Here is a 13,159-nt window from a genome sequence, read left to right on the forward strand (position 1 = left end):
GTATATATATATGCAAGACTATATTTAGAAACATGTAATACAGATTGTAAACTGTCTGTTCAATGAAACATAAAAAACTTTTTTACAAACAAAACAGTCTCACTAGTGAATGTACTGTATGTATTATTTACAGAAAAACAACAATAGCTTCTCCAAGCTTTTGATGTTTCATTATTAGTTAGCTTCCAATCATTGAAAAGCTGCGTTATTACCACTGGACTTACCCATAATGGTTAAAGCTGTGGCTTTTGTTAAGTCTTCTTTCATTGATTCTATTATTTCAAGATTGCCACCGTCCAAGTTGCATCTATTTATGGTTCCATTTCCTGAACTGATCCAGTAAAGTTTGTTCTCCCCATAATCTATTGATAAACCTGTAATTAATGTATACAACTTTAACTGTGGCTTGAATAGATAATATACATTTAGTGTTCAGCTGTTTCCATAAGAAAAGTGTATTTAAGAAATAATATATATATATATACACACACACAATTATATTATCTATACACTCATCCACTCAAACTTTTCAAAAACAATCGAGAAAACCAAACAAACTTGGCCATTTATAGTGGAAAAAACCCATGCTCTTAAAAAGATTTCTGCCTTTTATTTCTCCCAACATCTACAGAAATCAATCAGTGACTGACCGATGAAAGAGCATTATCCGGCAATGAACAATTACCTGAATGAAATGAGGTCCTAAGCAAGGTCATTAACTACTAGTAAAGGTGAACCAGAAGCCATCATTTATATTCTAAAATTATGAATATGTAAAGACTTAGAAAACAAGCTACTTTTTGTGATTCAGAACTATAAAAAGTCTGTTCTCTCCCTACATGCACAGCCCTCTGCTTAGAATGCTGAAATACTGAAACCTAATACTAATTCTCAATAAATTTATAGTATTAATTTTAATTTTGCTTCATAGTGAAATGACCTCATGATCAGTTCTTTGGAGTTAGAAGCAAGAGAACAGTAGAAATAAAAATACTTGCAAAATAACCTTATAAATGAACAAAGCATATAATTTTCTGGAAGTAAGAGCAAAGAACTAAGAGATAATGTATTTCCGACTTCTATAATGCTTTAAAAATGTTCAAGTAATTGTAGCAGGAGATTTTCCACAGTGAAATACGCTTGGCACGGTGACAGTACATGCTATAATAATTTGCCTTGGTACGAGACTTTTCCCAGAACTCATGTTAGGTATCCAGGAGCAAGTTGCCAAAAAATACTGTATTTCACTCCATAGGTCAACCTCCAGATATTGTACAGTACTCTTCTTCCATCCTGTAAACGGCTTCTCTGCGGAAAGCCAGATCTATTTTCAAAATCCTGTCGGGAGAAAGCAGTGCCATGTGCTGCAGTACTTACAGCTGGCACCATGCCACTACTTCTTTACGCACATTTGGCATAGTAGGCCAAAAGGTGTCTGCTTTCAAAGCTTTTGAAAAACAGCTTTCCAGTTCCTTTACAGTTACTGATATTTTTTCCCGTCTCTGCAAGTGTATCACCCAAAAGAAAACAACACATGTTCAAGAGAGGATAAGGATACTGAGTAAGGCCTTCAGGAGAGACTGATCTCGCAGCATCTCTCCGCATATACGTGTTTTCATGCGCGTTGTACAAGCATGGCTCAAAGCGAAAAGACAATGCCACAGACCTTGGAGACAAGCAGCACTTGCAGTACTTAGGCCTAGCATGGGAAACTTTCCTGGGAATATGGCTAAACCTTGCTATGGGTTACAAAGGTAATACGCAAGTATAAAGGTTTCCTTACTCTGAGATGGATAGCATTTGCTATTCTCTGTAAGTCCTGACTCCTACCAGTCAGCTGCTCACTGATTTCACCTAGACTGATCTATTTATGGGGTTGCCGTGAATGCAATCTACACAGCAATTACAATGTTATCTCGTCAGGTTTTCTACTTCTTCGGGTATTAAACTGGTGTTTCTACACATGGGTATTCCAATTACACAGCAGCAACTGACAGAAATAACGTTCCTATCTCCTTCTGCCCAAGTCTACCACATTTTTCTTCCCAAAGTATTCTCCTGTTGTGTTATTCCACCTATTACCAACCTTTGTGAAAACACATTGTTTCTAATGTAGGCAGAGCATGTTTATTTAGATTTTTTCAGGAATTGTCCTGTTTTTACTAATGAAAATAGGTGACTTACTAGCCATAAGCATCACAGATACTAGTGTGGGTGACTGGCTTACACCGTTATGTCCCAGCTGCCAAAGTCAACCTGAACATGTGGATTTTTTTTGTAAAATATTGGTCTTGGAGAATTCTGTTGTGTTTTAAAAAAAATATTACCATGACTTAGGCCATCACTGTTTTCACATGCATTTTCCAATTTCCTTACTCAAATTTCCAGAAAGATGCTCCTATTTAAAAAGTATATCACAAAGGTTATTCCAGCAATTCATACATAGAGGTTCCAACCTTAAAGCCATATATGTAACGAGACCTTAGCTTCCACTACCAGAAAATCAAGTTTGATATTTTAATTTGGTGCATCCCTGAAGTTCAAGGAAATAACTCTTGATAGCATTTTTCGTATACTTATTGTTTAAATGAGGTATGTTCCTCTAACTATTTTTACCTGTGGAAGTGTTCTCTAAAAAGCAGTGGAAGCTTAAGGAAACAGTGTGTTCCAAGAACATTAAAGATGGGATTCATTCTTACTACCTAAATCAATTAAATGTTGGACACTGCTATTACGCTTAGCTGAATTTAGGAACATATTTGGAATTTTTGTTCACATTTCCCACCTTAGTGACTTAAGAAAGGTTTTTTTAACTGTTTATGGCCGATTACATTTCAGGTGAAAAATAGTGCTTAAAATTAGGAAATCCTTGGGTTTATTTGTCTGCTAAATGCACATACATACTTAAGAAATAACTTTTTTTTAAACAAACAAATTAAATTTAAGATGAAAATTTCAAGATCCAGTCTCAAGAAGATTTTTGGTTCACATCTGCAACAATTTTTTTTGTAGACTATGCTATATATTCAAAAGAAAGAACAAATTAGCAAGGGATATTCAAGTAGAGGGTCAGCCAAGCAAATGAAACAAGAACAGCTAAAGGAGCAAATAGGGCTGTACTATAATTATGAGCAAAACAGAAACTCTAAGTTTGTTCAGAAGAAAGGATTGAACTCTATTTAAAAAAACAAAACAAAACAAAACAACCCCCCCCCAAAAACCCAAACACCACCCCCACCCCCCCAACCTATAATTATGGAATCCTTTAAATATAGCTGAGAGTGATCCACTATGTTTTTAAAGGTTACTTATCCAAGGCATTTCAAAACTTACTAAAAATACAATACTCTACAATTTAATAATAGCCATTTCCTTAAAAACAAATCAATGGATGCATGGATGCATCCATTTTTAGAGTTTTATAACAAACAACTGCTTAACTGAATATACGTGCAAGACACCAATGATTAAATGATCTGCCTCACAGAGTATAAAACTAAGCACTAATTCTGAATCCCTAAGAATGCAGTTTAATGGAACTCCAGTGACTAGTTCCTTTTTCAACCGATCTATGTGTGTCAGTATTTGAGCCCTTTAGAACTGCAGAATGGACTGGCAAGTCATTTCTAGTATGTACTAGCTAAGATAAAAATAAGAGACGCAATCTGTCATCCTATAGATTATCAGTTTCCAAAGTCTCCGAACTACATACTCTTGGCATTAACACAAAATATTTTTATTGAAATCGTCTCCTTTTGATAGATATCAAACTGAGAAAAAAATTTATCAGCATACTTCAGGACACAGATTGGAAAACTTTCCCTCATTCTTCAAATTCTGAAACTATGTCTCAAGAAAACTAAAACCCCCAACAATTATTAGGGCATCCAACTCTAATAAACCATATATTTGTCTTTTTCAGTAATCAGCCTGTGAACTCACTTACTAGATCATTCACCTCGCCTCCCAAATACTCAAAATTAGCACTGCATGAACTAGGGTTTCACTTATGAAGAAAGACAGTTTCTAAGTTAGAAATGAAATATTAAATTAAGGTTTTAAGACTGCTACTCTCTGGCTCTTCAGCAGTGTTTTCTTGTTCTTAGCATGGGAATGTCTTATGCTAATGGTTAGAATAACTTAAACTATTAAAACAGGCATTTTGCATATATTTAAATTTAGAGTTTGATATTGGAAATTTAATACTTGTTTTATCTATAGTGTATCTGATTATTTTTCCTCAGACATGCAACAAAATCTGTTTTCATGTCCATCCTAACTGATAATAAAACTGAGCCAAGATGTCTACCAATTAAGAAGTTTTTCAGCAATAGACAGGTGCAAGTTTTATTTTCTGTTTACATACATACATATATATATCTCCACTCTTTACATACTACTTGTTCTACACCTTACATACTTTACGATATAGCATGCTTTCAGACTGCCAAGAAGAAGGGAAAAACAATTAAATCTCTACAGTCTCCTTATTATGCGATAGGTCTCATTATTATGCAATAAGAACCTTCAATCTGGAATATAACCTATTTCAAGTAATTCTTATCAGATCTCAAAGGTGTTAAAAATTAATCCAGTACTACAGAAAGAAAACCAATTGTCTTGCAGCTATGTGGTGAAGTAAAAAACTTACATCGCAAACATCGTTCCTACAAGGCTTACAGGAGTGTTCAACTGCATGAATAGTCCATCTGATACCAGTGAGACTGTACATGTCCATGAACAAAAATGTCACAAAACCCACATGGATTTGCACATGCAGCCTTTGACAGTACTGGTATACTTACAGGGGAAGAAAAAAAAAAAAAGGAGTACTTACCGTTCTACCATGTATTTGATTCACTGGCTTTACTGCTACTCGGAATAAACTCAAAGACAGAAACTATAAGGACTGCAATTTTAGGGCCTTGTGACCTCTGATCACAGGATATTCAGTGCAAAATGTTGCACACAGCCTTACTTCTTAATATTGCTGTAATATCATTAAATGCGTTTATGTTTCACCTTAAAATTAGTGAGTTTACCACTTTTTTTTCTCCAGATAAATAGATAACTGTCTCTTGAAGTGGATAGATAGAAAATCAAATCAACAATAAAACAGTTACCAAATAATTTCTAAAAATTTCTTTGAATTTATGGTCTAAAATGCATGCCATGTTGCTCTAATGTCAAATTTATTGAATTATTTAACTAAGCTATTTTTGCTTCTGCTTGCTTAATGGATTCAGTTATGAAAACCCATAAATGCTTTAAAATGTAATCACTTTATTGATGGGCCACTAATAAGGCAACAACAATTGATGCAACCACTTTAACTCTCTAAAAAGTGAAATTACAAAAAGAAAGAGATCTGAACCAAAAATAAATAAATACTACATATACAGAGAGCTTTTTTTTTTTCCAGAAAGTGCCATAATTTATCAACTATATTAATTCTCAAATACTAAAACTGAGGTTAAGTTATTATATGAAACGTATGCTTCAACTGTTGCTCTTTTCTATATGTGAAAAGTTAAAAGCCAAATAATCTTATGCCAAAAATATCTTAAATTGTGAAACACAAAGGTAGATCAGTGTTTTTCATGTCTTTATGCCTATTCTTATCACTGTTATATAGTATATGAAAAACATCATGGTATACTTAAATAGCATTTCAAGATAATGTCCATAATAAAGCATTATCAAATAAAAAAGAAACAGGAAAAAAGGTATTTACCAACAGGGTCTTTTTGATTCTGAAAGAGTATTTTGCTGTTGCTGCCATCCATGTTTGCCATGTTAATTGTGTTACCATCCGTCCAGTAGAGCTTACTGAAGAAGAAAATTAACATATTTATAATGTTGCTTTGTGTACCCAGTATTTTTAATGCATCAGTAGTGAAAACATTTGTAAGTTTAGAAGCAAGCAAAATATACAGCTAATGATTACATGATTTAATCAACAGTAAGCTTGGGCAGGGAAGCAATACTCAGTTAAGAAATTCTCAGCAAAATGTTTCGAACGCATGCATTTACTTTAAGTTTGGAAGAAAACAGAATGGGCAAACCAAAAATCTGAAGAAAGAAGAAGTCTTCTGACAAGCTTTATTGTGTAGTTTATTTATTAAAACTAGATATCTTACCCTTTTACTGGGTGAACGGCAAGACACTGGGGTTTATCGATTCCATGGATGATTGAGGTTTTCAAGGAACCGTCTAAATGTGCCACATTAATTTGTGTTTCATCAAATTCTGAGCTAATCCAATATAAATTACGTGATATCCAATCCACTGCAAGACCTCTGATACTCTGAATATCTGCAAAAAATGAAAGCATTTGTTCTTTTGATTTTCTTTCTGGATTATTCTCAGTCTTGGAGGAAAAAAAAACCCAACAATTTATTCTACAGTTTGTTAACAATATTTTGCAATATTCTATTCAGATGTATTTATAGACTAGTTGCCAAGAATTAATCATCATTATTTTTCTACTTAGGCCTGATAAACTTGCAATAAGAGCATGAAAATTGCACTGAAGATTCGGGAAATCCTCCATAAACAGATCTTTAAAATTTAGCATAAACACTATTGGCCAAAAATAATAATCAGACAGACACTGAATTTTTGCAGTGTATTTTCTACTTAAGAAATCATTTATTACTCAGTGCACTACTAAAAAGTGTAGTTTGTTATGGTTTTTTTTAAGGGACAATGATGTAGAATGAGTTAACCTCCACTAGGAAGTTCAACAATCATGTTTAATAAACATAAACCTTACTCATGACATAAGAGGAAGGTTCATACTTCTTTAGTTGTGAGTTAGACTTTACATATAGAACATTAAGTGGCTTTCTAAAAAAAAAAACTATGCTGAAGTTTAAAAGCTTAATTCCTTCTTTAGCACCAGGAAGGCTGAGTACAGAATTTCTGAATTAAAACCACTGGTCTATAGCATCATTCTATAGCACATAAGTAGATAAGTAGCTACATCAGTGAAGAAGTTTTTTGGTTTTATTTCTGAAGACTTTGAAGACTCCAACTTACTCCCCTGATCTCCTGGAGATGGCTGAGCACCTGCCTGCCCATGGGAAGGAGTGAACGAATTCTTTATTTTCCTTTGCTTGTGCATGCAGCTTTTGCTTTTCCTATTAAACTGTCTTTATCTTAACCCACAAGTTTTTTCACTTTTACCCTTCTGATTCTCTTTCCCATCCCACTGTGGGGAGTGAGTGAGTGGCTGTGTGGGGATTAGCTGCCTTCTGGGGTTAACCCACACCACCAGTATTGCCTGAGGTAGCAAAACATAAGATGTAATTAATTTGGTAGCTTCACAAGTGTCTTTGTATATGATAGTCTTCCTTAGCAAGATATTGATTAAAAAAGTGTTAATATATGTTAATATCTGCCTTAAATGCTGCTCGTGATCTAGATACTAACATGCCGCTCTGCCTTGGCATAGCAATGGCTCATACTGGCCAGCATCTTTGTAGATGAGGAAAGAGGCCAAGGGTGATTTAATGGTTTCATTATAGTTCATAGTTTGCACACTATCTGTTTGTCAGCTTAATGTGGTTACTTCCACTGACAGAATTATTGTCTCTGACAAACTAACATGGATGTGGCTGTGGCCTGGCTTGCGTACACATAAGGTCAAACGGTGATCGGGCATTAGGAAGTTTGCCAACATCAGAGAATGCAATAAATGACACCGAATACATAGCCTTGACCCATTTTAAACTGATCCCCTGCCTTTTTGGGATTTTTGGTTGGAGGAACTAGAAAACAAGCATTTCATACTCTTAAAAAGATTAAAGTATGACTGTGGCATTTTTGTGACATTGGCATAAGACTTCATCCAACGAGAATCCCACTAGTATGTGCTTACAAAGCTTCTTATGTTCTTATAAGAAGTATAAAAATATAACTGTAAGCAAATGAGATAATTTACACATAATAAGTAGTCTTTATAATGTTTTGATATGCCAGAACATCGTAATTTTGCAAATTTTACATATAATAAGTTACATCTGGCACAAAAAAACCCCCCAAAAGTCCACTGCAGAAACTACCATAATAAAAGGAATATGAAAGAATTCTGATAAACAGAAAGACTCACACATAGTATGTTTCTTTAAGTTTCATTAAGTTTCTTGACAAGTTTTGTGATTTTTCACTATGTATTTTATATAGTAAACAATGTTTTTATTCTACTACCATTTTAAAAACCAACAACAACAACTCTTTCTCTTTTGGGCACCTCAGTTTTTGATGTAAAGAAGAGCTCTAAGAGGCACCCTAAACCTTGTCCTTGTTACTCATACTGAAAAACGTCTCCAATTTTTAATAAAGTTGTCCCTGAGACAGCAGGGGAAAAATAAAGATACCCATACAAAAGAAATAAATTCATCAATCTACGTAGTCAAGCGGGGATATTGCCATATTTGTCCAATGATTTCCCAAAATATGCTAATATAGAATAAATTCCTTCTACAGCGACACCAGGGGCAGAGCTTTAATTAATTTTCTGAGGTCCCCAAATAATCAACTAGAGAAGTATTTTCATTCCTTTTTTAATTTGTTCTGAAAAATCCAAAAAGGTGTGATCTTACAGAATTGAGTTATTTCTTTTCTCCTCTTCCCCTTCAACCTACGTTTAACAGTGGAGGAACCAGAGTTTGCAACATATGCCTCCAGATAGTCCCTGCCAGACAGTTTTCCTATTTTCAAGCAGGTAGGTATATTATACAACAGAAGAATACCATGTGCTGTCAGGAGAGGAAATGACAGTGGTTGGAAGGAAACAAACAAAAAACCACCACTAGCAAGGACAATAAATGGTATTACTCTAATACCGGAGCTACTGACATCGGGTTGAAGCAATCAGGTATAGACTTTACAATCCATTAAGTTTCTGTATTCAAAGTACAGAGCAAAAGTGTCAGAACAATGAAGGCGTTAACTGCAGAAAAAAATGCCCGTCAATATTTTCCATTTGCAATATTTTAAGTTTCCTTTTATTGCCGTAAGCTAGCTACCTATAATGAAAAAGCTTGGCAAAAAGGAAAACCTGAATTGTAGCATTTTAAGTAACTGAAGCAGCAATGACAGAACAAACGTATACAGGATTCAAAGACACAGAATCAAAAGACTCCACTTCCTCATGGCATTCACGTACTGCAAACAGCCTGAACATGACACATGTTCTCACAGAGAAGACAACAGGTAAATGCATATCACAGTATCACCAAAATTACAAAGCTACCATATCACCTATTTCACCAATGGTGCCAAAGCTGAAAGATCTACATGGACTAGAAAGAAAAAATAACTCTGATGGAGCTAATCTCTTTGCTAGGTCAGCACAGATAGCCAAAGGACATAGGAAATCCACATGAAATTCTTCGATGCAAAGCTATGTCAGGATGCTGTTATTTTTTCTGCTTTTCATCTTTATTCTTTCTACCTTCCCCAGAAGACATTATTTCCATTGTTCACTACACATTTCAATCGTGTATAAAAGCAATGTTACAATTACATCCCAATTAATTTAAATAATAATGAATTACGAATCAATAAAATGAACTAGAATGCTAAACAAAATTGTGCTTTCTTATTGTTTAGATCAATTATCTAATACCAGTGAAAGGTATAACTAACAAGAACTTGCACACTCATACTTTAGCATACCTATAACAGACATTTACCTATAATGAATTATTTTTACTTCAATGTTATGCTATTTACCTCTTGAAATAATGGTTTCTAAGCCCGTCCCATTAATGAAGGCACGCTTGATGGTCTGTGTTTTCACATCAGTCCAGTATAAGCGTTCCTCAACAGCATCAAAATCTATCACCGTCACATCATCAATGTCAGGAACAGTGAAGGCTGTGATGAAGTTGAAGTACGGGTTTTCTATGTCCACCCCTCTTATTTCTGAATGCCTTGCATAAAGAAGAAATTTCTTCCTTTCTGTTAGAAAAAAGGAAAACATCACTCCTTATCCTCTTCACAACATTGGTAACAGAAGTCAAAGTCATTCATTTGCGATCACTTTACAAATGTGTAAATAAAGTTCATATGAAATGATTTAACATCTCCAGAAAACCTGCAGCCTAGTGACACTTGAGAAATAAAGTACATTACAGAGCATAAAAATCACAGGAAAAATATATTAATTCTGGACACTGGACAAGAAGTTACTACACCACTAAATCATTATGGTCTCGTGCAAGTCTAAGGAAAAAAAGTTAAATGATATTTTAAGAAATTTACCCCACTTACCCAATCAAAAAAAATACTGTTGCATTTGCACATCATAACATATTAACATTTGGTATCTCAGGGGAACAGAGTATCACTGGAACAGGGAAGTTTTGCAAACAACAAAACTCAGGAGGAATTCCACAATGTATGTGTAAGCAGTGAAAGGCCGACAGATGGAAGAAAAAGAACACAGCAATTGTTCTAATTTAGACATCACTAATGAAAAAGGGCGACACATTAAAGGCAAAACAGAACTCTATTTTTTTATCTCAAAAGTCTAAATTATCAGAGCAAATGTCTGTGAATGAACAGTAAAGGTAACTTTTTTCCCCACAATATCCTTGATATGACAATTTTTTTTTTAAATTTCCTAAACATTATTAATCAACACTGAAAAGAATAATGTAGTACAAGGTTTTACAGATAATAGACACAATTATTTGACATTTTGAGGGTTTATATGGCTTAAAGTGTTTATTGTAATTTTTTATAAAACTCCCGTGCAAGGCTGCATGTCTAATATTTGCTCTTCATTTTATTTTCTTAATCCTTGAAAATGAAACTAAGACAACTTTAGAAGAACAGGTAGAGATGTAAGCTATTAAGCACCTTTTTATTATTCAGCTTACCTGACTCATCATTTTCTGATGACGCACTTTACAGTATAAATCTTTCTGTTTTGCAGAGATAAGTTGAACTAACATATCACACATATAAGCAACAGAAAAAATGGCTGTGGTAATAAATATCAAAGCTCCACACACCTTGTATATTAGAATAAGTTATCAATTACCAAAAAGTAGATGACCCTTCTAAATACATCATTAAAACACACTGTAGAGATTGTTTTTAAGATTCTGTATTTTAATTTGTACAGTTCAAAATTCTAAAATCAATACAAATGTCAGGCTTTGGGAGGAAAACTTACCGTAACATGTTTTCTTGTCTAAAGACAGTTTCATCAGATGTGGACAGGCACATGCAGCACTTCTGTTGTGATTGATCAGACACATGTGAGAACATGGACCTCTGCCCTCATTAGCAGCACACGGATTGGAAGCTAAAATTGAATTATGAAATACACAGAATATAAACACACCTTTTGGAACTAAGGTTTGTCAAACTAGCATGAGCTACACTGGTGAGAAAGTGGTGAAAATTCTGTTTGAAGACAAACCTGGCCTCATTGATTCACTAAGCTTGTACTCTAATCACTTTTTCTAGGCTAATATTCAACTCTTGTCCAAGCATGTATTGTTTTATTTTTTTTTTTGTTAGTACAGCCACAAAAATTATCATTGCAACTTCATGAAGCCACTGGATAAAATTTTCCCAGTGAGATATTAATTTTGCAGTCTATTTATAACATTTAAATGTAAAGAATTGTACACTCCTAACCAGGACACATGGCATAAAAGCATGTTAATATGATGAGGACCTGAACAACAAATTTCATTTTGTGAAGAGGCAAAGCTTAGATTATGCGATGAATTTTGGCAAATTCAATGTTCCCTCTCAATTTGATCTAGCTACTAGAGTATTAGTTGGAAATCTAACGTGCAAAGATAATTTGAAAAACCATGCCAAAGTATTTCTACTTTTCTCAAAGAAAAACCTCTCCTAAGCGTAGCTTTTTTCAAGTAGTGTCCTACAGTTCACTGACTGACGAAATTGTGCTAAAATTGCTTCAAAGAGCAGAAAGAAAGCAGACCGGGGAAGACCTCTTAGTCTTACAACACCTACAAACTATTCTTAATATCTTCATTCATTATCATATGCACACAGTTCCAGAGCACTCCTGAAGAGACATTCCAAGCATAAACAGAAAGTAATGTTCAATTTTCCACTTACTAAAAAACTGTAGAAAATTAACAGTGATGAAAAGGGAAGTGGGAATGACTGACTCATACAGACAAACTTATAATTAGCAAAATCAATTAGTTTATAATCTATTCCTCCAACGCTGTGCTAGCCTGCAATATAAGTAATTAGATAACTAGAGAAATCTGATGTATGAATTTCTTCACGAAATAAATTTAGCTCAAACTCAAGCACTAAAATTTGAAGACAAACTCAAGATTTGCTTCATTGAACCATTTCTTTTTCATCAATGCATGCTTCCTTAAATTTATCCACCAGCTCCTGAATCCTTTAACTACTTACTTGTCTGACAAGTATTACAGGAAGAATGAAACTTTCAAAACCTTGGATAAACAGGTTAATAAAATTCTATCCAGCATCTTCCATCATTGTATCAAAAAACCCGCAGGCTTTTACAGTTTTCTGTAGAGTCATCCCATTTGCCCCTTTCAAACACTGGCAGCGCTGGAGGCCACTCAGCACTCTCCCAGCCTTTGCAGTTTCTCCTGCTATTCCAAGGTTTATTAAACAGAAGCATCCCATATCTTCTCTGTCAACTCTTCTAAACCTCTGACAAAAAGTCAGCTGGGCCAATAAGCTTAAAAATACTTATTTTTGGTTAATGAAAGGTTCTTTGACTGCTAATGGACTGTAAATACTATATTGTTCCTACATGATGACTATATTTGATTCTGTCTTACCCAAAAATTACAATAGCAAAATGTTTATTTAACATCATAATTTCTCTTGTATCGGTAATAACAATGTGAAAAAATCTGGGGTGATCTGTTAATAAGTTCACAACTTCATGTGAAGCTGAGGAAAAGAGACTGAAGTTAAGAAGGTTCCAGGAGCCCTTCAGGATAAGAATCAATTATTAATGGACTATTAATATTAGTAAATATATGTCATCTACCCCTATGAACTACACATCAAAATTGAAACATAATTTAGAGTTTTGACAATATTGTGAAGGAGATCATAGAATCATTGAGGCTGTAAGGGATCTCAGGAGATCATCTAGTGATTCAACCTC

At 34.3% G+C, this 13,159-nt stretch overlaps 1 protein-coding gene across 1 annotated transcript in view; it reads right to left on the reverse strand.

Annotated features, from left to right (window-relative positions):
• Positions 1-13,159, reverse strand: part of LRP1B (LDL receptor related protein 1B) — a 482,733-nt gene that overhangs the window by 218,151 nt on the left and 251,423 nt on the right. The window contains exons 27-31 of the mRNA XM_075511235.1: positions 11,192-11,323; positions 9,742-9,969; positions 6,141-6,315; positions 5,735-5,829; positions 225-374 (exon numbers count right to left, since the gene is read on the reverse strand). Of these exons, the coding sequence (XP_075367350.1) occupies positions 225-374; positions 5,735-5,829; positions 6,141-6,315; positions 9,742-9,969; positions 11,192-11,323 (780 nt within the window). The remainder of the gene's footprint in view (positions 1-224; positions 375-5,734; positions 5,830-6,140; positions 6,316-9,741; positions 9,970-11,191; positions 11,324-13,159) is intronic.

This window comes from Mycteria americana, chromosome 9 (genome assembly GCF_035582795.1).
Source record: "Mycteria americana isolate JAX WOST 10 ecotype Jacksonville Zoo and Gardens chromosome 9, USCA_MyAme_1.0, whole genome shotgun sequence".
Lineage (NCBI taxonomy): Eukaryota > Metazoa > Chordata > Aves > Ciconiiformes > Ciconiidae > Mycteria > Mycteria americana.